The 20,949-nt window shown below is 51.4% G+C and overlaps 7 protein-coding genes across 7 annotated transcripts; 3 read left to right on the top strand and 4 right to left on the bottom strand.

Moving 5' to 3' along the window:
* Positions 1-503: 503 nt before the first annotated feature.
* Positions 504-4,786, top strand: GT037_010098 (uncharacterized protein; the record flags this gene model as incomplete). Its single annotated transcript, XM_038935145.1, has 4 exons — positions 504-2,155; positions 2,631-2,638; positions 2,691-4,042; positions 4,094-4,786. The coding sequence occupies 4 exons, from the start codon at positions 504-506 to the stop codon at positions 4,784-4,786; spliced, it is 3,705 nt and encodes a 1,234-aa protein (XP_038782236.1).
* A 545-nt stretch (positions 4,787-5,331) lies between these two features.
* GT037_010097 (pre-mrna-splicing factor prp1) lies at positions 5,332-9,460 on the bottom strand (the record flags this gene model as incomplete). The annotated part of the gene is made up of 4 exons (XM_038935144.1): positions 5,332-7,759; positions 7,868-8,353; positions 8,719-8,829; positions 8,877-9,460. 4 exons carry the CDS (start codon positions 9,458-9,460, stop codon positions 5,332-5,334), a joined length of 3,609 nt encoding a protein of 1,202 aa, XP_038782235.1.
* Positions 9,461-10,030: 570 nt separating this feature from the next.
* On the top strand, positions 10,031-11,205 carry GT037_010096 (uncharacterized protein; the record flags this gene model as incomplete). Its single annotated transcript, XM_038935143.1, has 2 exons — positions 10,031-10,038; positions 10,092-11,205. 2 exons carry the CDS (start codon positions 10,031-10,033, stop codon positions 11,203-11,205), a joined length of 1,122 nt encoding a protein of 373 aa, XP_038782234.1.
* A 299-nt stretch (positions 11,206-11,504) lies between these two features.
* Positions 11,505-12,516, bottom strand: GT037_010095 (plasma membrane ammonium transporter; the record flags this gene model as incomplete). Its single annotated transcript, XM_038935142.1, has 4 exons — positions 11,505-11,675; positions 11,721-12,117; positions 12,182-12,256; positions 12,308-12,516. 4 exons carry the CDS (start codon positions 12,514-12,516, stop codon positions 11,505-11,507), a joined length of 852 nt encoding a protein of 283 aa, XP_038782233.1.
* A 901-nt stretch (positions 12,517-13,417) lies between these two features.
* On the bottom strand, positions 13,418-15,380 carry GT037_010094 (multicopper oxidase; the record flags this gene model as incomplete). The annotated part of the gene is made up of 2 exons (XM_038935141.1): positions 13,418-13,651; positions 13,764-15,380. The coding sequence occupies 2 exons, from the start codon at positions 15,378-15,380 to the stop codon at positions 13,418-13,420; spliced, it is 1,851 nt and encodes a 616-aa protein (XP_038782232.1).
* A 1,391-nt stretch (positions 15,381-16,771) lies between these two features.
* GT037_010093 (uncharacterized protein) lies at positions 16,772-17,323 on the bottom strand (the record flags this gene model as incomplete). Its single annotated transcript, XM_038935140.1, has 1 exon — positions 16,772-17,323. One exon carries the CDS (start codon positions 17,321-17,323, stop codon positions 16,772-16,774), a length of 552 nt encoding a protein of 183 aa, XP_038782231.1.
* Positions 17,324-17,926: 603 nt separating this feature from the next.
* GT037_010092 (uncharacterized protein) lies at positions 17,927-19,067 on the top strand (the record flags this gene model as incomplete). Its single annotated transcript, XM_038935139.1, has 3 exons — positions 17,927-18,051; positions 18,103-18,727; positions 18,792-19,067. The coding sequence occupies 3 exons, from the start codon at positions 17,927-17,929 to the stop codon at positions 19,065-19,067; spliced, it is 1,026 nt and encodes a 341-aa protein (XP_038782230.1).
* Between the last annotated feature and the right edge of the window lie 1,882 nt (positions 19,068-20,949).

Genomic DNA, 20,949 nt, shown 5'->3' with positions numbered 1-20,949 from the left:
GCTCTGCCATGAACACTGAGCGGATACCAAGTCCTCGCCATTCTGATTTCCTATCCTTTACCAGTCGTGTCGGTCAAAGTTCCTTGCTGCTGCATACCCCGCGGGTTGTGGCGCTTTCCCATGGGGTAAGGGCCGCAGTACGCATTCGGTGGAAACCCAATCACGAGCGTGTGGGGCTGTTGTTGGCGTCGTTTCGCATCCTTGGCAGCGGGCTTCGGGCTATCGCGAACATTAGAATCGTTCCATCTCACACAAGACACACATCTCGGAGCATTGGCAGTTCGCGTTCCCATACCCCGAAACCACATCACCTGAATTCCGCCATGGCTATGTACATAGCAGCCGCATCCCTTTCATGGGATGATCGTTCTAACTTCAATTCGATTCTCTCCCGTTACAGACGACCGCGCGTAGCAAACGCCATCCCTATTGCGAGAATTCAGCATCCTCCCTGACTTTGGAGTGCCAGCAACGAAGAAATCACGCTACGTTAAACCGATCACATGGATCCACTCGTGACGAACCTCGTCGAACCACAAGACGATTCATCGCAAGCGCCTTCCAAACCAGCGGGAGACGTGAAGCCAGAAGACGATCTCTTGGTACTTAAGCCAGCACCAGAACGAACTCAATACGATGTTTCCGAGAATCTTGGCTCCGCTCTCACGGAGGAAGCTATCCCAGCAGCGAGCGTACGGTCCTTAGGAAGCAGCATTGAGGAAGACTCATCTGAGCATGACACGACGACACCCAGCAGCAGTGCACCGCCATCAGAAAGCGGGAACTTGGACTGCGCAACCCATCACTTCGCCTCAAGCACTGCGATAGCCGATCTCGTACCGGAGCTGTTCACTGAAAACATCATGGCCAAAGTCCTTCGGACCGCACAGGCTGCTTTGCCCTTCCTTCCTACCGCATTTCCAGAGATTGTCCCACAGCAGGACAACCACGATGGTAGTTATAGCTTACGTGAAGCTGACTTTTGGACTTGTGGCTTCTTCCCCGGGACTATGTACAACATGTTGGAGAGGCTCATCAAGTACCCTCAGCGTATGCATCTCTCTAGTTCGGTTGATCTGAAACATCTTCGAAATCAACTCACTGTCTTATGTCGCACCTGGGTCGAGCCCGTTCGAGGTATGGACGAGCGAACCGATACCCATGATATCGGTTTCATTGTCATGCCAGCACTCCGCGCTGACTGGGAACTGTTCGGAAACCAGCAGAGTCTGGATTCTATCGTCAAGGCTGCGCATAGTCTGGCGACGCGATATGTTCCTACAGCTGGTGCTATCCGAAGCTGGGACTTGCTGAAGAAGAAGAATATAGAGATCATCGACCAAGATCAGAACATGATCGTTATCATCGACAGCATGTGCAATCTCGATCTGCTGTATTATGCGGCACATCATGCGCAAGACTCCAAACTTGCGGAAATTGCCACTACCCACGCTGCCACACTTTTGCACAGCCATTTGCGACCCGAGTTTATGCTATCCGCATCGAAAGACGCCTACAGAGGTCAATGGTATTCGACTTGCCACGTCGCAAACATTGATCCAAGAACAGGAGAACTGAAGCAACGAATGACGGCACAAGGATACGAGCACGATTCGACGTGGAGTCGTGGCCAGGCATGGGGTATACTCGGATATGCTGAGACGTACATGTGGACAAGAGATTCCAGGTTTCTAGAGGCAGCCTGTGGACTCGCAGAATATTTCGTGTATCGTCTGGAGACATCACCTGTCTGTGTATCCTGCGCGCGTTACGTGCCTTTGTGGGACTTTGATGCACCAATCGAGAACGAAAATGAACCGTTGCGCGACTCTTCTGCAGGCACCATCGCCGCTAACGGAATGCTATTGCTATCGCAAGCATTAGCGGGTATCGGGCAGACTCAGTTGTCACTGAGATTTCGGAATACAGCGTTGCGCATAGTTCAAGACACACTCAGCTTTGCGCTGGCACCAGAGAAGGCTCGGCTTGTCAGTGGTTCATATCATCAGATTCGTGCGGAGGAGATGTCGCCAGAACGTCGTTACGATGGGATGTTGAAGTTTGGAACTGCGAACAACAATGCGAATGCGCGTAATCGTTACGCCAATCATGGCCTAGTTTATGGAGACTACTATCTGGTCGAATTTGGAAATAGGTTGTTACGAATGGGCCTAGTATAAGCCAGGTGAGACTTCGGCCAGCGCAAATAGGCAAATGTGCATTGTCATGTCTGGATCAAGACATCTCTGGTGTAGAAGACTGGGATCACTTAAGGGATGGAGAACGTCTGATGGGTACTAGCTCGGTTCATCATTAGTGTCACTGTATATCTTAAGGCGCTAGACTATATACTGATTGGGTCGCGCCAATGCGGAGAACCTGGCTGCCCTCTCGGTGGTTCGGGGCATCTCCACCGGTGTTCGGATGGATCATCTACATAAGGTTGTAGTTAGTCCTAGCTCTCAGTAAACGCATGCCATGTCAGATGAAACTTCTAAGGACAGGTCAAATGAGCAGCCTGACTGTGAGCTGAAGCAAGCCTCTGGCACGCCGTATGGCCTAGCTTGCAATTCGTGCCGGAAAGCGAAACTGCGCTGTTCGAGAGACAGGCCCAGTTGCCTACATTGTAGAAAGACAGGTAAGGCATTACATGGTTACGCAGCCAGATTTCATCTGCTAAAATCCAGCAGGAGAAGAATGCGAATACGAATCGAAACGTATCAAGCCGGGCTTAAAGTCAGGAGCTATTGACAATCTGCATAGAAGGATTGACGAGTTAGAACAGCGCTTCAACGCGCAAGAATCTCGTTTTGAACAGTACAAACACAGCTCACCACATGAAACTGGACATATACGTCAGAGTTCAAGCAAGTCGGCAGCTTGCAGCATCTTGGCTCTGTTGGCCAAGGAACTGCCCAAGCTGACTGATGGCTTATCGAATGGAGGAGTTGCCACGCCGGCAACAAACGAGGAGAGCAACAAGAGGAGACGCCTAGCAGACAAAGACAATATTATTCTCCATACGTTGGACTCAGATGAAGTGCCTCCTCTGCCCCAGGCTGAAATGCTGGAAGCTATCGTTGCAGCATACTTTTCCCGTGTTCATCCTTGGATCCCGATGATCCATCAGGCCAGGTTTCTTCAACGCTTCAGCATAGAGCAGCAGCGCAGAAAGCTCTCAGTGGTCATCCAAGCTATGATTCTAGCCGCCTCCAAATTTGTATCTGGCTCGCAAGGGGGTCACGTTGAACAAGCGCGCAGGTGGGTTGTCTGCACAGCTATGGAGACTCTATCACTTGAGAGCCTCCAAGCGCTGACTATACTGGCTTTCGATGATATTGGGAACGGACAAGCATCAAAAGCCTGGGCTATCATCGGATCAATGACGCGTACCGTTGAATACATGGGCTTGGCACAGGAGCAAGAGGATAGTGAGCTTCACCCTTTTTGCCAAGCATACGCATGCCTAGAGAATACCGACGATTGGACAGAAGAGGAAGAACGGCGGAGAGTCTTTTGGAATGTTTTCCTCCTTGATCGATTCTGCTCGGTAACTATGGGCTGGAGTACGAGTCTAACCTCTGATGATGTCTTTCGGAGACTGCCCTGTGACGGTCACCTGTGGCGCAAGCAGAATGCTGTCTTGACGCCTTACTTCGGCATTTGGGACAAGTCAAAAGGTCGCATCGGCAACCCGATCGGCTTCATCTCACAGCCTACATCTCTGATCGATGAGTCATCTGCCACTGAGACTGCAGCCCATGGCCAGATGAGAGGGACACCATCAATCGACATGGGTCAAAACGGAGCGGCAGATATGTCCACGGTCGGTGCTTTTGCGTACAACATCGAAGCGACCGAGTCTATGAGTCGTGTAGTGAGCTATTTTCTCCAACAAAAAGTCAGTATCCGAAACCAAGGCGAGATCAGCTCTTGGCTCACTCGATTTAAAGAGCTAGATCTTCGCTTGGTGCATTGGAAGATGCTGCTACCTCAGAAATGGAAGGCCAATCCTAACTTAACAAGACAGGTTCCGTTGATGGTAAGCATTCGAACGATTGATGCATTACAGACATCAAGTAACATCTGTTAGGACCCGAATTTAACTACAGCTCACGTCACACATAACACTTCGATGATACTGCTTCATCAGCTCATCGCTTATCCACCTCCACAGTGGAGCTTTCGAAACCGATTACCTAGCACTTGCAGCGCAGAGGCTTGCTACACTGCTGGTACTGAGATTGCAACCATTACAGAGAAATACCTCACAAAGTCGTCGCCTACATCACCGGTTGGATGCCAGTATGCTTTCTGCCTGTTCGTTGCTGCCAGAGTGCTTCTAGCTCATTGGCGGTACGCACGTGAGAAGATCCTGGCGGCCGAGTTCTGGTCCATCTTACACAGCCTTGAGGAAATGTCAAGGCGATGGATCGCCTTTTCCGGTCGATTACATTGCGAGGAGAACCTGTTCAGCCAGTATCACCGTCGGCTAAGGAGATTACATGAGCGCTGCGCAGAAGATGAAAACTTTCGACTAAACATCATGGACTACACCAAGGATATGGATGATTGTCGTGGGAGTGAGCCGTCGCAATCTTTTCGCACATGGCCAAATGTCGGGGTGACTCTGCCATTGGACGACCTGGGGTTATCCCTGCTGAGTCCGGAGTTCAACACCGACCCCATGCTTGATCAGGATTTTATAGACATGGATCGTGTCATTGCTTTCGAGGACGGCAGCATGTTCACTTCGTCATTTGATCTTGGGGCTAATGGGTGGTAATGTAAGCCGTGTTATGGCCTGCCACACCACATGTGAGCATTCACATTGGACAAACAGATTCTCTGCCATGATAATCAGCTTGTCGGTTTCAAAAGACCACAGTAGTAGTATTTAACGCGGATATTCGTGCGTCGTGTATATATGAATAGAGACGTACTGAGTTTTATACGTGGTTATGCCGTGTGCAGGTCAGGCGGATGAAATTGAGTCAGTGAGTGGCGACAGCAATAACTTGCAGCCCATTGACAATTCTACCTTACAGTTTTTCAATTCAGTCTGCAGGCTAAGTTAGAAAGCTATGATGGTGGGGGATCCCTCTTAAATCTAGAGATCCCAAAAGCGGTTCACGGCTCAGATCTGGAAAACACAACTTACTTGGATAAATTTAATAAATGCCAGAAACAGGAACCTATCATCCTCGAATATGCCGAACTAACATCAATCCGTGTAGACCGCAGCTGTGAGCCAGACCCGCTACTAAGGCCGGAAAATGTTTCGATTATGCTTCGACCTTATCAATACAGACACCGATTTACAGCAGCACTCTACTCCGCCTTCGCCGCAGCAATCTTCAAAATCTCCTCTACACTCTTCCTCGCATTCTTAGGATCCTTGGCGACAGACTGCCATATTTCACCATGCTTGGGCTCAGCCATGGCAGCCTTTGAAAGCGTATCCTCCTTCTTCTCCTCAGTGCCATGCTGTTCGAGGAACTTGTAGTACCACACCCAAGCATCACCGTAATCGCTGTCAAGGGTGACAGCCTTGACGAACCACGTCGCGGCTTTGTCGAGACGTCGCTCCGACCAGAAGATCCGTGCGACGACGACGAATAGTAGAGGGTCCTTTTCCACCTTCTTGATGGCTTCGAGTGCACGCGGTTTACGTTGTGTGCGGCCCTCGAGATGCATGATCTTCTCTGCCCACAAAAGCCCTGAGTTGGGACATTGCTGTAGAGCGCCGGCCATCAGCTGTTGGGCAGCGTTCGTGTTGTTCTGGCGGCGCTCGAGACGGACTTGCTCCAGAAGGATCTCTTCGCTCTTGGGGTTCTGCTGTCGACCACGGTCCAGGGTGGACCTAGCCTTTACAATTGCTCCTTGCTTCACCTGGAGTCGTGAAAGAAGAATATACAGGACTGGAGCTTTCGGTGCCGCGCGTGTACCGATGTTGAATGCCTCATGAGCTTCTGGCAGCTTTGAAAGCTGCTCGTAGACTTGGCCTTTGATAGCATGTAACTTCCAGCTGCCGGGCCAGTTCTGCAGACCCTGGTTACAGATGTCGATCGCTGTCTCATAGTTATCCAGTTGTCGTTCTAGCACGGCCGACTTCATGTAGATGCGGTCGGTGGCAGCTGATTCACGTGCTACCTGGAGGAAGCTACGGGCCTGCTCGTAGTTGCCGGCGTCAACTTCAAAATCAACAGCGCGGGTGTACAGCATTTCGTTGCCTGGCAGAGCCTCGAAACTTCTTCCCAGGACCTGGCGAGCACCTTCAGGGTTCCCTGACTGCCACATTTCTCGAGCGTATTGAAGCCACAAGGACTCCGAGTTTGGGCAGGCGTTCACGGCACGCTCCAGAACACTTAGTAGGGTGTCTGTTGTACCGTGATGCTTTTCGAGGTCAGTGGACGCGTGCCAGACTGTTGTACTATACGGGAAGACGGCGACAGCAAATCCGAGGATTGCCCTAGCTGTTTCCGGCTTGTTTCTGTTCAACACACTCCTGGCATCTTCTAGCCAAACGTCCCGACGCTCGTCATCTTCGTCAAGACCCCAGCCCACAGTCGCCTTGATGATCGCAGCAGCTGTGCCAGTGTCGCCTTGCTCCTCACAAATCTCAGCTTGAGTGATCCACTCTTCGCGTTTGATCATAGCGTTCTCCTTGATCAGGGACTTGACTGCTCTAGTCATGATCATGTCCAACATGTCAACCTTGCCCAGCTCTTCTTGCAGTCTGCAAGCATGAATCCAAATCGCCCAACTGGTGGGGATGGCTTTGCGAGCCTTGTTGAGGATCTGCTGCGCGTCTTCTGGTTTTGAAACTCTGGCGAATGAGATCCACAACTCCTCTGAGAGAGGAACAGTTTCTGTAGCTTTGGCGAACAGTAAGCGGACAGCGTCCAACTCTTCCGTGTCGTTGATCAGGGTCTTCCACAACTCAACACTCTGGGGGTTGTGGTCTAGAGCCTGACGTGTAACCTTTTTCCTAGACGCTGGTGTTTGTTCCAGATCGATGGCAGCTTGCCATAGTTTTACCGCCTTTGTGTTCTGCTTGATACCATTGGCGGCAATGATCTTCGCATTGTGAATGTTGTCGCGGTTCAGCCTGATCGCTTCCTCCCAGACGACTACAGACCGAGGACATAGTTCGCATCCACGTGCAATGACCTTTTTGGCCGTGTGAATCTTTCCAGCAACCTCTTCAAGTCGGGCTAGCGCAACGTATCCGGGGCCGTTGTGGACGTTGGTTTTGACGGCCGATTCTAACAGCACACGCGCGCGGTTGATGTCCTCAACTGGAACTTCCTCGCCCATAGCTTCCTTTTTGCTCAACGCAGTCATGTATCCCTTGGGGTCCACGGACGTCGAGGTACCAGAAGTTGTTGTGGTTTGCGTGCCAGGCGCACTTGCTGCTGAGTCCAGTCGTACCGTCAAGGCAGATAGCTGCGCAGCTCCAATACTGGCAAGGTTCGTTGTCATGCCGTCTGCGTCGCCTGACGATATCGTGGTATCGAGCTCGCCACTCTTGGATGCTGCGGCCAAAACACTATCCGGAACGGCGTATGACCTCGAATTCGCCAGTCGAGCTTCACGAGCGCGCTTGGCTTTGCCGGTCATATCTCCAACCTCAGGCAGCGCTGCCCATTCTTCCTCAGAGACGCCGCCGAGGGCTCGCTTCAGATCGGCAAACTGGAGCTGGATCTTGGGGTTGTTTCGTTCGTACTCGTCTCGTTCTTGTTGCTCGCGAGCTTCCCTAGGGCGGACACAATCGGTATCTGTTCGTGGAAAAAAACACGATGAATACTTCAATAACAAAGATAGAGGGGAGGGGCATAAGGTAAAGGAAAACAGGGGGACTAACCTTCTTGCTCTACGGCGCTTGTCCATCTTCTCGTCGACTTCTTGGTATATGCGGTCTGCCTCGTCATCGTCCTTGTCGTAGTTCATGCCGCTTGAGAAAAGGCCAACTTCATTATCGGGATCTTGAAACCGGTCCTCCTCTTCGTCCCTCTCTTCCTCCTTCTTTTCAGTGACACCGTAGGCCGAGGGGGCTGCCTGACCTAGCGAAGCTGCGCGCTTTGCTAGCATCTCTTTCATCTGCTCCTCGGATGGACCCTCACGGGCGGGACCCAGATCGCTTCGGGTTGTAAAGCCCGTAGCTCCTCTACCGAGACCAGCCACATAGTTCTCGGGCGCAGGCATGGAGAGAAAGTCGCGTCGACTCATCTTGGCGGTAGTTCCGGGGTTGACGACGGAAGGTATTGGTCGTAGCCTCGGGCTGGAGCGCGCCGCAAGCTGCGCAGGCTTTTGGAACAATTGACCTAAACGCGATGCACCAGTATCTTCGCTGGATGTATGCAGACTTGGATTGCGGCCGCGATGGAAAAGTTGGGCGTGAAATACGGTAGAGTGGTGGGTGGTGTTAATACCGAGGCGGCGTGGTAGGGCAGTCGCGACTTGGATAATAATTTGAGCTAGGCAATCGCGTGTCACGTGCAACGAGGTATGAAATGCACTAACCCAAAAGGTCGGTTTGCGACGGGCACATGAATTCATGCAGGCAATGGCTATCCACAACTTCACGTATGTTATCTTGCCGCGGATACTTGGCTACCTAAAAGACCTATTCGACAGCTGACATGTTGCGGCTGACTTCACTCGGGCCATATATGTATGTGTACCTGATGTCATCCCTGTCCGTTTCGTCCTTACTTCTGCGCAGATGCCTTCCCGTGCGAAGATTGAAGAGCATATCGGGGTGAGATTGGTGGCAATGGAGGAACTGGCTCTTCTGGCGTGGTATCACCTCTCAAATTCCTTCCGCTTCATCAAGTTAGCACATGCTGGATCCGTGTTGTCATCAATCGTACCTCTTCGTTTTCCTCAACTTCCCTCCGAACCACTTCTTGAAACTCCTACTCGAGGACGGCCGCTCCGGTTCTTTGGTGCGTGCGGTGTCGGATTGTGCCATGCTACTCCTGTGACTTGACGCACTGACGGCGCTGGCGTCTGGGGTTATATCGTCGTCTTCCTCCAGTGGCGGTGCCCACCTCTCGACATCTCCGTTGACCACTACGAACCAACCTAATTTTTCTCCTGGTGCAACCTTGTCTCGCAATTCTGCAATGGCTGCCCACTGGTCATCTCCCAGCCCAGCCCCCCTCATCTCTTCCACGTCTACGCCCAGCTTGATCTCGTGCACAATATCGCACACATATGCGTACGGCTGATCCTTGACGGTGAGATCTTCGGGATCGTATTGCTCGATGAAGCGTAGATCAGGCAGCTGGGCTATCTGTTCTGGCCATTGCTCCTTGAAGTTTTGCATCATACAGGCCGTAGTAGCGGGGGCCATGAGCCATTCTGGAGCGGCATCGTCGAGGTTCTGCAGAATAATGTGAATGCGAATCTGTGCGCGCGGCCATCGAAAACCGTGAACGAGCCAGGTGGGCATGTTGAAGTGCTTTTCGTAACAATTCTCCGCTTCGGAGGTGGAGTGCCGTGGAAGAAAGTCGATGCAAAAAAGCAACACACAGAGATAGGTCAAAGTGAGGGACAAGGTCTTTAGCAGACTTTGGCTTGCAGGTCGTACATGGTCACAGACGTTGTGTTATGTAGGTCGGGACCGCGTCTTGAGAGCTTATGCAGAGGTCTAGACGATTGCCGCAGCGTGGCTGGCAGGGCTCGTCTTGTGGCCAGATGCACGCTAGGAAAGAAGCAACAAGGGAATCGATACGACGGTTACCACGGAGAAGCAAGATCAGAGGGGCACTATTGACGGCGATGCATCTAGCCAGGAACTCGGGTTGTCTCTTTGGGTTATGCCAATGGCACTGTGGGGAGAGAACTGGATAGGGCCCCGCTCGACGCTAATGCAAGGTCGCTCCCGTTCGCGTCGACGGGTGCCACTGCTTGCCTCCGCGCCCGACCTCGCTGGGGTGAGAGTTAAGAAGGCGGCCGTCCCGATGGCGCATGACAACAAACAAGACGCTCTGGTCTCGTCCGCCTGGCACATCTTCTCATCATGCCTCTGTGAGTGGCTCTCCTCTCCTAGGTCTAACCCTTGGAGTCACTAACGACTGTAGACACCTGCTCGGCAAGAAGTCATGGAACGTATACAATTCCGACAACATAGCGCGCGTCAAGGCCGACGAGGCTGCTGCTGCCGCACGCGAAGCCGCCGATGAGCAGCGCATGCAAGAGCTCGATGCCGAACGACGTGCTGCCATCCTCCGAGGTCGAACGCCCCCACCTTTGCCAGAAAGACAAGCCGGCAAGACGTCAGAATCTAGGCGCCCAGGACACGCAGATGAACGCGGACATATCAGGAAAAGGAGGAAGCTCGCTGGGGAGGATGACACCGATCTGGACATACGCATGGCCAAGTCCCTCACGGCGCGACCTGAGCATGACGACAAGGACGCCAGAGTCCTGAAGTTACGGAGCACTGCGAGTGATGCCCCGTTGCAAGACCATGCCGGCCACATTGACTTGTTTCCGGTAGACATGAAAGACGCCCTCAAGCGCGAGAGAAACGCAGAAGCGGAACAGGAGAAGCGCAACAAGGAAAAGGCCATCGAGTCTCAGTTCACCATGCGCTTCTCCAGTGCGGCAGGAAGGGACGGCGTCAGTCGACCCTGGTACGCTGCCGTACATTCGCCCAAGCAGAGCGCTGGAGACAAGAAGGAACTGTCAATCTACGAAGGCTTCGTGAACAAGGACGTTTGGGGAAATGAAGACCCGCGCCGTAAAGAAAGAGAGCAAGCCCGCATATCGACAAACGACCCTTTTGCCTTCATGCAGAAGGCACAGGCACAGTTGAAGAAGTCCAAGCAGGACAGAAAACAATGGGCTGAGGAGCGCAGTCGCGAATTGATGGAGCTACGATCGGCTCAGGAACGCGAGGATAGGCGGAGTAGACATCTTAAGAGGAAGAGGCGAGACGCGGAAGACAATGAGCATGGCACTCCCAAGAAGGACAGTGCGTCATCGCGCCACAAGCATCGCCACACAAGTCCTAGCCATAGCCGTGACAAGCGTGAGCCAAAGACTTCCACGCACAGCCGTGACAGGCACGAGCATCGGTCTTCGCATCGCAGCGGCGAGCGACGAGCTCAAAGCAAGAGTAGGGAGCGCGCTGGTGATCGTCACGCCCATCGTCACCAGCGGACCGAAGATTTTGAGACGGCTTTCATATGAGAGCGAAGACATCGGGTACCAATAGTCTTACGTCCAAATGGACCATCCATGCGACCAATGTTCCGTTTGCTCATGCTCTACCCTGCTTTGTTTGTGACCGTATGTCTGACAGTGAACCTGTCGGTTACTCCCTCTAGGATTCGTCGGGCTGGTCGCAGACATGCAGTCGCTTCACGCGAAGATGGCGAACTAAAGAGTGTGTATTGGGAACCAAAAATGTTTTTTTACATTATACCCAAGGGCTCATGTGTATAGCAACAGATGTGTAATGTACCTTAGACAGGGTGCTAAGCTGACGTCTAGTCCTTCTTTTCACTTGCGTTTGCACCAATCTCAACATCTGTCTTGGCCCAGTATTTACTCAGATCTCCAACAGGTGGGCAAACAGACCATCGCATCTCTGCCGCCATGATAACGAAGAGCATGTACCATCCCAGTAAGCCTACTATGAATAGAAGCGCCCCACCAGCCTGCTAAACATCAGCAACGTTCTGGAAAACATTTCATCAGCTTACCTTCTGCAACCTTAGCGCCTTGTCAAACTCTCCGTTGCTCAACGCCCAGTAAGCTCCGCTCAACACCCAGGCACCGATTGTCACGAACCCGAAAATGCCAGCAAACACTACGTTGATTCTGATCGTAAACAGCCAGAATGTACCCAATGCGAAGCCCCAAACAAGAAGATACAATGCGATGACAGCATTCATCTCTTTGCTCACAGCCCCTGCTGCTGCATCGCCATCGGACGAGTAGGCTGCTGCAAGACCAAGCGTAGGTAATTGCAACATTCCAAAGGACAACCAGAAGACCGAGAAGAGACCACAAACCATCATCGGAAAGAATTGCGCTTGGATCCAGAGGAATATTGTTGCCAGGGTAAGAAGCACTGGGCCAGTGAAGAAGAAAATACCACTAAGAATGGCTTAATACAGTTTCGTGATGGGAAGTGCACACTGTGAAGGGAATAAATACTTACACGACAGCCTGGAGACCAGAAGCGCCGCCCCAACCCATCAAAACCATAGAAAAGGTGAAGGTTGAGATGACGAATCTGCTAAGTACTCAGTACTGTGTCTCTCGTACATGCAGATAATCATCTTACCCCAAAAAGCCCAATGGTGTCGCGTTAGCATATCGGCCGACGTGATCGTTCGCACTTGGTGTCTTGGGCGCGAGGTACAACTTCTCGAATAGCTCCGGACTGAGGGAGATGTTCGTCGATGTGTGAGTAAGTCGCGGCTCCTTGTCAATCCGATCAGAATCTGTACTGCTCATGGCAGGCGCTGGATGCGCTGTCGTAGTCGTCGCCATAACTGCTGCAATGGGCTCTCGGTATTGCTGGCAAACCAAAGTCCTAATGTCAGATGGCGACCGTAGCCTTGTGGCACGAGTTCAGGGTGCTCTGCACTTATCAGCTCCAAGAGCACCCTGTCACTCAAGTCTCTTCTCCACATGCACAAGCGTGGTGGGGTACATATCCACAGAACGCCCGTGTCTTGGAGTTCAACAACCCACATCACGACATGCTTGACAGTATGCTCGTCTCGGACTCCGTATGCTAGAGTCGCGACATTCCATTCGTCAAGTAAAGCCGATGGAGCTCAGCCACTCCTTGTGACTGGCTGGATATATATCAAATGGCGCCGAGAAGCCACCATCGCCAAAGACTGCTGTTCAAATGAATGATACTGGTCAGCATGCTCGACGCTGTGGTGGAGGTCGAGCTTCCCCGCTCGCTTCCTCGTTGAGCTGGCCGGCAATTCCTGGATGCATGGTGATTGGTCAGTGCTGGGTGTACTCCCGTGCCGTGCGTGCCCCAGGTCTTAGGAGAGGTCAGCAAGACCTAAGCCACCGTGCGATAGCCGGAATACCAATGGTGGCTGGACATGGGGTAAGGATCGAACTGCAATTTGCAAATGATTTGATGCTGGAATATATACATTGAAGGTATGAGTAGTGTCAGATGTATGTACATGCAGTTCCCAAATCAGAATACGAACTAAGCCAACACAACAAGGTATGTATCAGAAAGAAGATGTAAACACAAAACTGGGTTAGGGAGAGTTAGAAGATAACGCGCGAACCAAGAAAGGGGAAACATCTCCAAGCATACGACGCGAAAAGTTGAAACGGTTGCATCGCCCTTGTAGGTTGCATCCGACACTGCTGACCATCGATATCTTTTGTGAACGAGGGTGTACGAACGAAAAATCTAGTCCAATCTGAATGTTGAGCCGCCCTCAATGAGAGGAGGCCATCGCTTCTTAAGACCAGAGTCGTCTTGAGGCCAAACGTCTGTCGTGCCAGCCTTGTAGCTAGCCCATTTGTTGCAGTTGCCGTACCACTCGGAGCCGGCAGCAGGTAGATTGATAGACTGCTTGCGCTCAAGGAACTGGACGCTGAGACCCATGCCCACGTGGAAGGCGATGTGGCAGTGCATCAGCCACTAGAGAAAAACAGTCAGCATTTGCCGAAAAAGCGCGACGGGTGGAAGGTCCGTTCATGGTAAGATGCCTAGAAGTATTCTTCAAGGACTGAAACAGGGTATGGTTACTTACAGCACCTGGATTATCCGTTGGATACGCAAGAACAAGCCAACCGTTCTTTTTGAGCTGAGTGACATCGCGACGCGGAGGATTGGTGAAACGTAGCTGACTGAAGTGGGTGCTTACGTTGAATTGTCCATCGCCTGCACCGAGAACGTAGCTGTCGTGACCATGAAGATGGATAGGGTGAGCAAGAGGCGGTGCACCAACGGCTTGTTGCACAACCCAAAAAGTCCAGGTATTCTGGGAAGTCGATGGTACCTCCACGACGTTGTATGATTGAGGGAAACTGTTGTTGGCTTCCGCGACGTATTTGATAGTCGGTTTTCCAGGATCGATGATCATCGATGTGCCATTGATAGTCCAGAGTACTGTATTGCCGTTGGCTGCCACCGGACCGAAAGCAACAGGAAGGCTCTTGGCTTGGGCCGCAAAGGTTGTGCTGGGGACATTCTTTGCGATCTTCGGGCTAGTGACCGGATCCACACATTCCGTGAAAGGGATAGCTGTGGCGTTTGAGGTAGGATCAGCGACAGTCTGGCCTTGGTACGTGAAGACAGCTCGTCCCTCGCGAGAGTTCCGCGATTGACAAAGTCCATCTGCGACAGCACGGAACCAGTAGTTTCCAGCTGTTTGATTGGCAGTGATGATCACATCGTATCGTTGGCCGATACCAATTTGTAGGTGACTAGTGTTGTAGGGATTTATGGGAACAAAATCCGTTGCGATGACCTGGAAAGGATGGCCATCGAGGTTTACAACCATGTTGGTATCAACCGCGGTATTGACAAGTCGAAGACGATAGCGTTTGCCTGCTTGCATCGTCACATTGTTCCATGCGCCCCCTCCTGCTGCGTTCTTAGCTGTCCCGTTAATCAAGATGTTGTCACCGACTGGTGGGCCCAGCCCAGCTTGGCCATTCTGAAATGCGATGGAGGCTGCTTGAAACGCGGTCTGGTAATACCAGTCAGTGATTGGCATGACCCCAAGGTCTTCGTCGTAATTCGCAGTAGCAGGGCCATTCACGATGACTGTTCCAACGACTCCGTCTCCATACTGATGTGAGAAATGGGAATGGTACCATGTCGTGCCGTACTCAGTCGCTTGGAACTCATAAGTCTTAACGTCGTTAGGTGCCAATGCACACTCGGTGATTCCATTAACACCGTCCTGGATGTTCTTGTTGAGCATGCGAAAGCCGTGCCAGTGAATAGAAGTACCATTAGCCTGGAGGAGGTTGCGGACAGTTACTCTGATCGTGTCGCCCCAGTTGGCAACAATCGTGGGACCAGGGTACCTTCCATTGATCAACATGCAAACTCTAGAACCTGCGCCATCAGGGTTGCAAGTCGTGTTCTCGATGCGTAGGTTGTATGAGCGAACCACACCAGTATTAGGCCAGGACGTGTACATGTCCGTGGAGGAAGTGAACCCTGGAGCCCAACAATGCCTGGTAGTAGCAGTGTTGCCAACATTGACACATGAAGCTGGGGACTGACGTTCATCAAGACTGTCTCGTATTGGCGTAAATGGGGCAAGTTCGGCGAGCTCAGCAGGGATCGCTGCTGCAATGGCGACTGGAGTAAAAAGCCCAAAGAGGGCAGCACCAAGGATGGAGAAGGACTTCATCCTTGCTGAATAAGCTGGATATCAACGAATGTGGAGATGTGAAGACTGGAGGAAAGAGAAGATAGTATAATGCGTAAATGACTGCTCGATATGCTACCAGAGAATCATGAAGCAGCAAACTCGTACTTATATCTGCTCTTACAGTCCGTGGCTTGCATCTTCAGCTCAGATGGCCATTCTGCGTTCGATAGGTTTTGGAGGCGCCATGGCGCAATACAATGAAGTTCCTCTCTGACTCTCTAACTACCAGGATGTTAGTATGGCTTAGGATAAGGCGAACGGAGATTTGATGCTCGGAGATCGTATTCATAGAAATTTGACGCTTGAAAACGGATATGGGCAGAGGGCGATGAAGATGCATGACCACCCAATCCTACATGAATACAGTCAGCACGGAGTTTGACCGCTCAATCCAGACCTCCGAGTCGCGAGTCTGACTCCAGGAAAGAACAGCTCAGACAACCTCGTGAGCGGGAGTGTCTCTTCGAATGGTGACGGCCTCGGCGAAGTCAGGTCCGAAGTTCGCGAGGTGGCTTACACGAGTTTCGCAGCCACTCCGCCCATCTCAATTTGGGTCGAAACCTATGCAGCCTCAAGTAGCGCGCAGTGTATTCGCCAGAGAGTCGGCTTACATCATTGAAAGGCGCACCCATCATGTCTGACGTGTGGCGGAGCCGCACAGATCGCGCAAAGACCGCGCACACGACGAAGGTTGTCAGAAAGCAGATATCGGGTCAAGCCATACCATGTGAACTGATAGAGCTGTGAATGGGTACGTGATCAAGCTCATGTGCTTTGCTGGAGCAGTTGGAATACAGAATTTTTAGGCATCCAAGCTGATCGAGGTGCTTCAGCTGACGGTGAGATGCAAGAATGAGAGGGCGAAGCTGCCTGATTACGAACGACTAGCAGTTCGCTTGGCGCTATTATAAATCGACTGCAAGGTTGATACTTTACATCTACGTGATCCACCCGACTGCCGCGCGACGGTTGGGCTGCTATGAGTGGAGGGACGCCGTGGTTTGGGGTGCCATCGATAATCGCAGCCGCCCTGATACTGGAATCTGCAACAGACATTTGGAGAGACGTCTTCGTGTTCTTGTGAGATAGTATGCCCAACAAGATTGTTTTGGCCATCGGGCGTTGTGAAGCGTGTCAGGTTGCCTTTCCAGATCGTGTTCTCGCGTTCAGATATGGCAACGGTAGTAGCACTTCAATAGTCTGACAAGAGCATATAGTGGCTTCAGATATCCGAGCCAGCTATTGGAAGTCTCAGTTGAACCGGTGAAGCGAAGTCCGCAGAGCACGCCGACAGGCATCGTGACAGATCCGTAAGATTTGACGTCTAGCACTATTCTCAGTGCAAGAAGAGCAAAAAATCTGGAGGCTTTCTAGCCCTGGTAGGTTTCTCGTGTGACTTTGTGGAATTTCTTTGTTTGATGGCCATCGTCTGGCTGGAATCCTGGCGCTGGCAACTCATATCCATTTTCCGAGAAGCCGGGCGCAACTGTCGTGCCCACCAACGTCCAATATCCGAGACTAGTCGCCCGCTGCCACTGTCCTTTATCTATGATGACCTGTGGAGTTTGATTGCTGAAAATGTCGCTGCCTAAAGTCTGCTGTTGGGTTGCTGTCCCGTTATTCCACGACAGCTCCAGCCTCATGGGCGCGCCAGCATAGTAGTGCCAAATTTCGACGGCATCGGTGACGCGGTGCCAGTAGGATGGGCCAGCCTGACCCTCGAGAAGATGGTAGATGGCAGTTGAGTACGAGCGATTGCCGATGCTTCCAGTGTCTTCAAACGTTTGTCGGTAATAGCCCTTTTCAGGATTTGGCTTCAGTCCAAGCTTGGCGATGACGTCTTGTGCGCCGATGCGTTCGTGATAAGATGCAGATACTCCAATAAGCGACAATGCGAAGCAGGTTAACGCGAGCTTGTACATGTTTGCAAATGTTTGCGTTGGTCGTGTCGTAGTATGGGGTGATTCGTGGGTGATACGCACAGCCTCTCTTGTGAAGGAAGTAAGCGCGTCCTGCCGCTCAGCGATCGCCTCCGGCTTCTGGGCACCACCGTCATTGACTCCCACCCTCTGTGATAGCCCACCACCCTAGCTCCGCGACATTGGATATCCATGGCGAGGCGATGATGAAGCTGGAGAGGAAGCGTCTCTTCCCGCTGGGCTGGCACGCACTTCCGAAATACGACCGAGATCGATAAAGAAGACAATCCTCACACGGGCTCTTATCGCGCGCCCATGTTGTGCACCACAAGCTCCGCGTATCATTCGCTCCACTCATCACAGTGCAAAATGGGGATCGATTGCCGTTTATCGCCGTAGCTTCTTTGTATGAAGATCCGATGGCGGAGCGCCTTGCTGTAGTGATCTAGCACGCTGAGCACATCATTCCTGTGGATCGTGGGAGCGGATTGCATCTATCTTATATCGACACACATCAGCATCTCACGATCATTGCTTGACTGGACGGTCTTCATTGCTCCTGCTTTCATCTACAGTGGAATCGTCTGATTAGAAAATCGCGACGCAATGTTCTTTCGATTTGCTCTGACATATGGACTGGCGATTGTGTCGGCCTTTACACTAGTTGAGACGGCAACGGAACCAGAAACCAAGAACCTAATTGTGGATGCCGATCTTTTCGAGGCGATCGAGTGAGTAATAGTAGCACATGAAGCCCTGGAACCTAGCTAACGCCGCAATAGCGACACCGCCGCGTTACTCCTCGCATGTACATTGCCAAACACGAACCTCCTCGCCGTGAACGTGAACGTCAACTCGACATACACAGCTTTTGCTGCGTCCGCAATTGTAAATCATTATGGCTACAACACCGTACCGATTGGACTGCCTAGGCCTTTCACAAACATAACCTCTCCCGAACCATTTGGAAACGAGTACGCGAGCAAAGTAGCTGCTGAGTTTTCCGGCGGTTCAGTGCCCTTCGGACAGGTCAACAAGACCTGGGATCCAGTAGAGCTATATCGCAAGACGTTGGCGGAGGCGAAGAACAGCAGTGTGACCATCGTGTCAATTGGGTTCATGGGATCGCTGTCTGGTCTCCTCAACAGCACGGGCGATGCATATTCCTCTCTAGGCGGCTACGAGCTCGTGAAAGCAAAAGTGAAGGAGCTTGTGGTTATGGGAGGTGGATACTCACCAGAGCCATCTCTCGATGAAGAGTACAACTTTGCTATCCAGAATGCGCCGCATGTTGTCAACACTTGGCCCGAATGTGTTCCCATGACATTCCTTGGTGCAGAAGTGGGCGTTGAGGTTTCGTCAGGCGCACGTTTCACCGTGTGTGGGCCCCCGAATGATCCGGTCAAGGTGAGTTATGACTGTACGAAATACATGTGAGACATACACTGACTTCGCATCTCCACAACTGTAGTCAGCCTGGGAATGGTACGGATCCTATAACAAATCGGAATACTCGTGGGACTTTTTGACCATGGTCTATGCAGGCAGGGGTCTAGGCAGATGGTTCGAGTACGGCAACAACAATGGGTACAACTATCTATATCCGAATGGCACTAATGTCTGGGTGGAGGACGAACGACGGACTAGCCAGCATTATCTAAAGCTCAAGATCTCGAACGAGACCGTCGCCCAAGAGATGGATAATCTACTACTGCGCGGCGCGTGGGTACACGCTAAATTGGACTGAAACCTCGCACTATGAAAACAAGGGGTTCAATCAGCCCAACGGTCTCTTGAGCTTTCAGGTTCTTGCAGTGGTTTATGCGAATGTTCCATGGCGATCCGGCTACGTAGAAGGCGCAAGACAACACCATTACAATCTCGAGCGGTAGCGAAAGCGAGAGCGACTTGGGCGACGATCTTCCAAATGCGAACGCTGCCGTAGAGCAGATACCCGATGACGGGTTCAAGATATGAGAGAAGGAGGATGAGGCCGAAGGGTCAGATACGAATTCATTTAGTGTATGCTTAAGCCTGCTATGGTGCTTCCTCTGCCACAATCGATCTGAAGAAACGAACTGCAGATACGACATGTCAATGCAAGCTTGGCCTACCGTGAGTGTGTGGTCCGGTTGTGCCTTCTTCAAGACGGCAACAAGGTGATACATCGCGCCTTCCCGCTATACCTTGGTACTCACTCACCTCAAGGCGTTACTCTTTAAAGTTATCCTTCTCTTCTACTCTACGTGTTAGCATGGCGAAACGAAAAAGAGACTCACCACCCCGGCCGAGACCTGCAGAATATCTCAAGTTTTACAGATACGGCATCCAATCCCAACCCGGCGGCCAGAATATAGGTCCTAGGAATACCTTTGCGAGAACACTAGTATGCGGGCACTCCGGACACAGACTTCAGCTGTCACAGATGTTCCACGCACATCTCGCAGCTGGACCAGATGAGGCAATATCTCACGGGAGAAAAGCGCACAAAGATGGCCCAACTCGACCTTGGTGTTGTATCAGAACTTCGAAGCTATTCTACAACAAAGAGGATACGATCGCGCATATGCGCACTTACGGTGAACGAAAACGAATCAGCAAGCTATGTTCCTATTCCGCTACAATTCACAATAGCACTATCGGTTGTTCCGGAGAGTTAACAAAAATCGGAAAATGTAAAAGAAAAAGAACTGCATAACGTGTCCGCAAAATGTCGCAAAATTACAAGAACTAACCCAGTAAGGTGGCCTCGAGACGTGGAGTACCACTACATCTACCAATGCTCAACAGGAGAGATGAGGAAGCCCGTTGTGCATATCAAAGACAATTGTGTCCACTACGGGCCTCTGCTCGATCTCATGTTTCCAGCACCATCTCCATGGTGAACTTGCCGTATACGAGAGAAAAATTAAACAGGTATAGATATGATAAGCTTTACCTTGCAGCCTACATTATCTTCTAATTAAAAAACTTATGAAGGTTAACAGTATTGTAGTCTTCTAAGTTTTTAATCTATACCTATATACTCTTATTATGCTCTTTTGTAGTAGGAAGAAGTACTCTTAAAGAGGAAGTTTGGTTTTTCTCATTAACACGGTGGACTGCAGAGCGGACGGTACTCCGCTGAGTAATGATAGACCTAGTATCGTCTACTCGTCGAGGACACGACTGATTCCTGTCAGAACACCCCAAATACTAGGCAAAAGTTGAAGACGCGTATGCTCTTATAGAGTGAATCGGTTTAAGGGAGGAGGTAACAGAGAGATGGTCACAGGATAGCAGGCTTCACAAAGAGAGTTCGTTCTGGTTAAAATGCGCTAGCGACGACGTCTGATCTGTAACAGTAGCGTCGTCCGCAAAGCATAGCTTCCAGACATTTGACAATGACGCCCTTCCTTCTACAGTGAGGTGGGTGCAATTAGTACATGTGGGATATAAATACAGAACGTTTAGAATATCGCAGTGATGCTGGACTTCCTCTTTCTTTGCCAACATCTCGTTGCATCGTCGAAGCATCCGACCAACTGACTCTGTGTCTCATTTCAAGCCCCGGCCTCATACCAAAAGCAACGCTTTGTCTTCGTCAAACCTAGTCTCTGAGAGAAAGCGCTCTCGCATTGTTACTGAGT

Source organism: Alternaria burnsii (assembly GCF_013036055.1).
Source record: "Alternaria burnsii strain CBS107.38 chromosome Unknown 121, whole genome shotgun sequence".
Classification (NCBI taxonomy): Eukaryota; Fungi; Ascomycota; class Dothideomycetes; order Pleosporales; family Pleosporaceae; genus Alternaria; species Alternaria burnsii.
The sequence above is the reverse complement of the archived record's forward strand: the minus strand, read 5'-3'. Positions and strand labels throughout refer to the sequence as shown.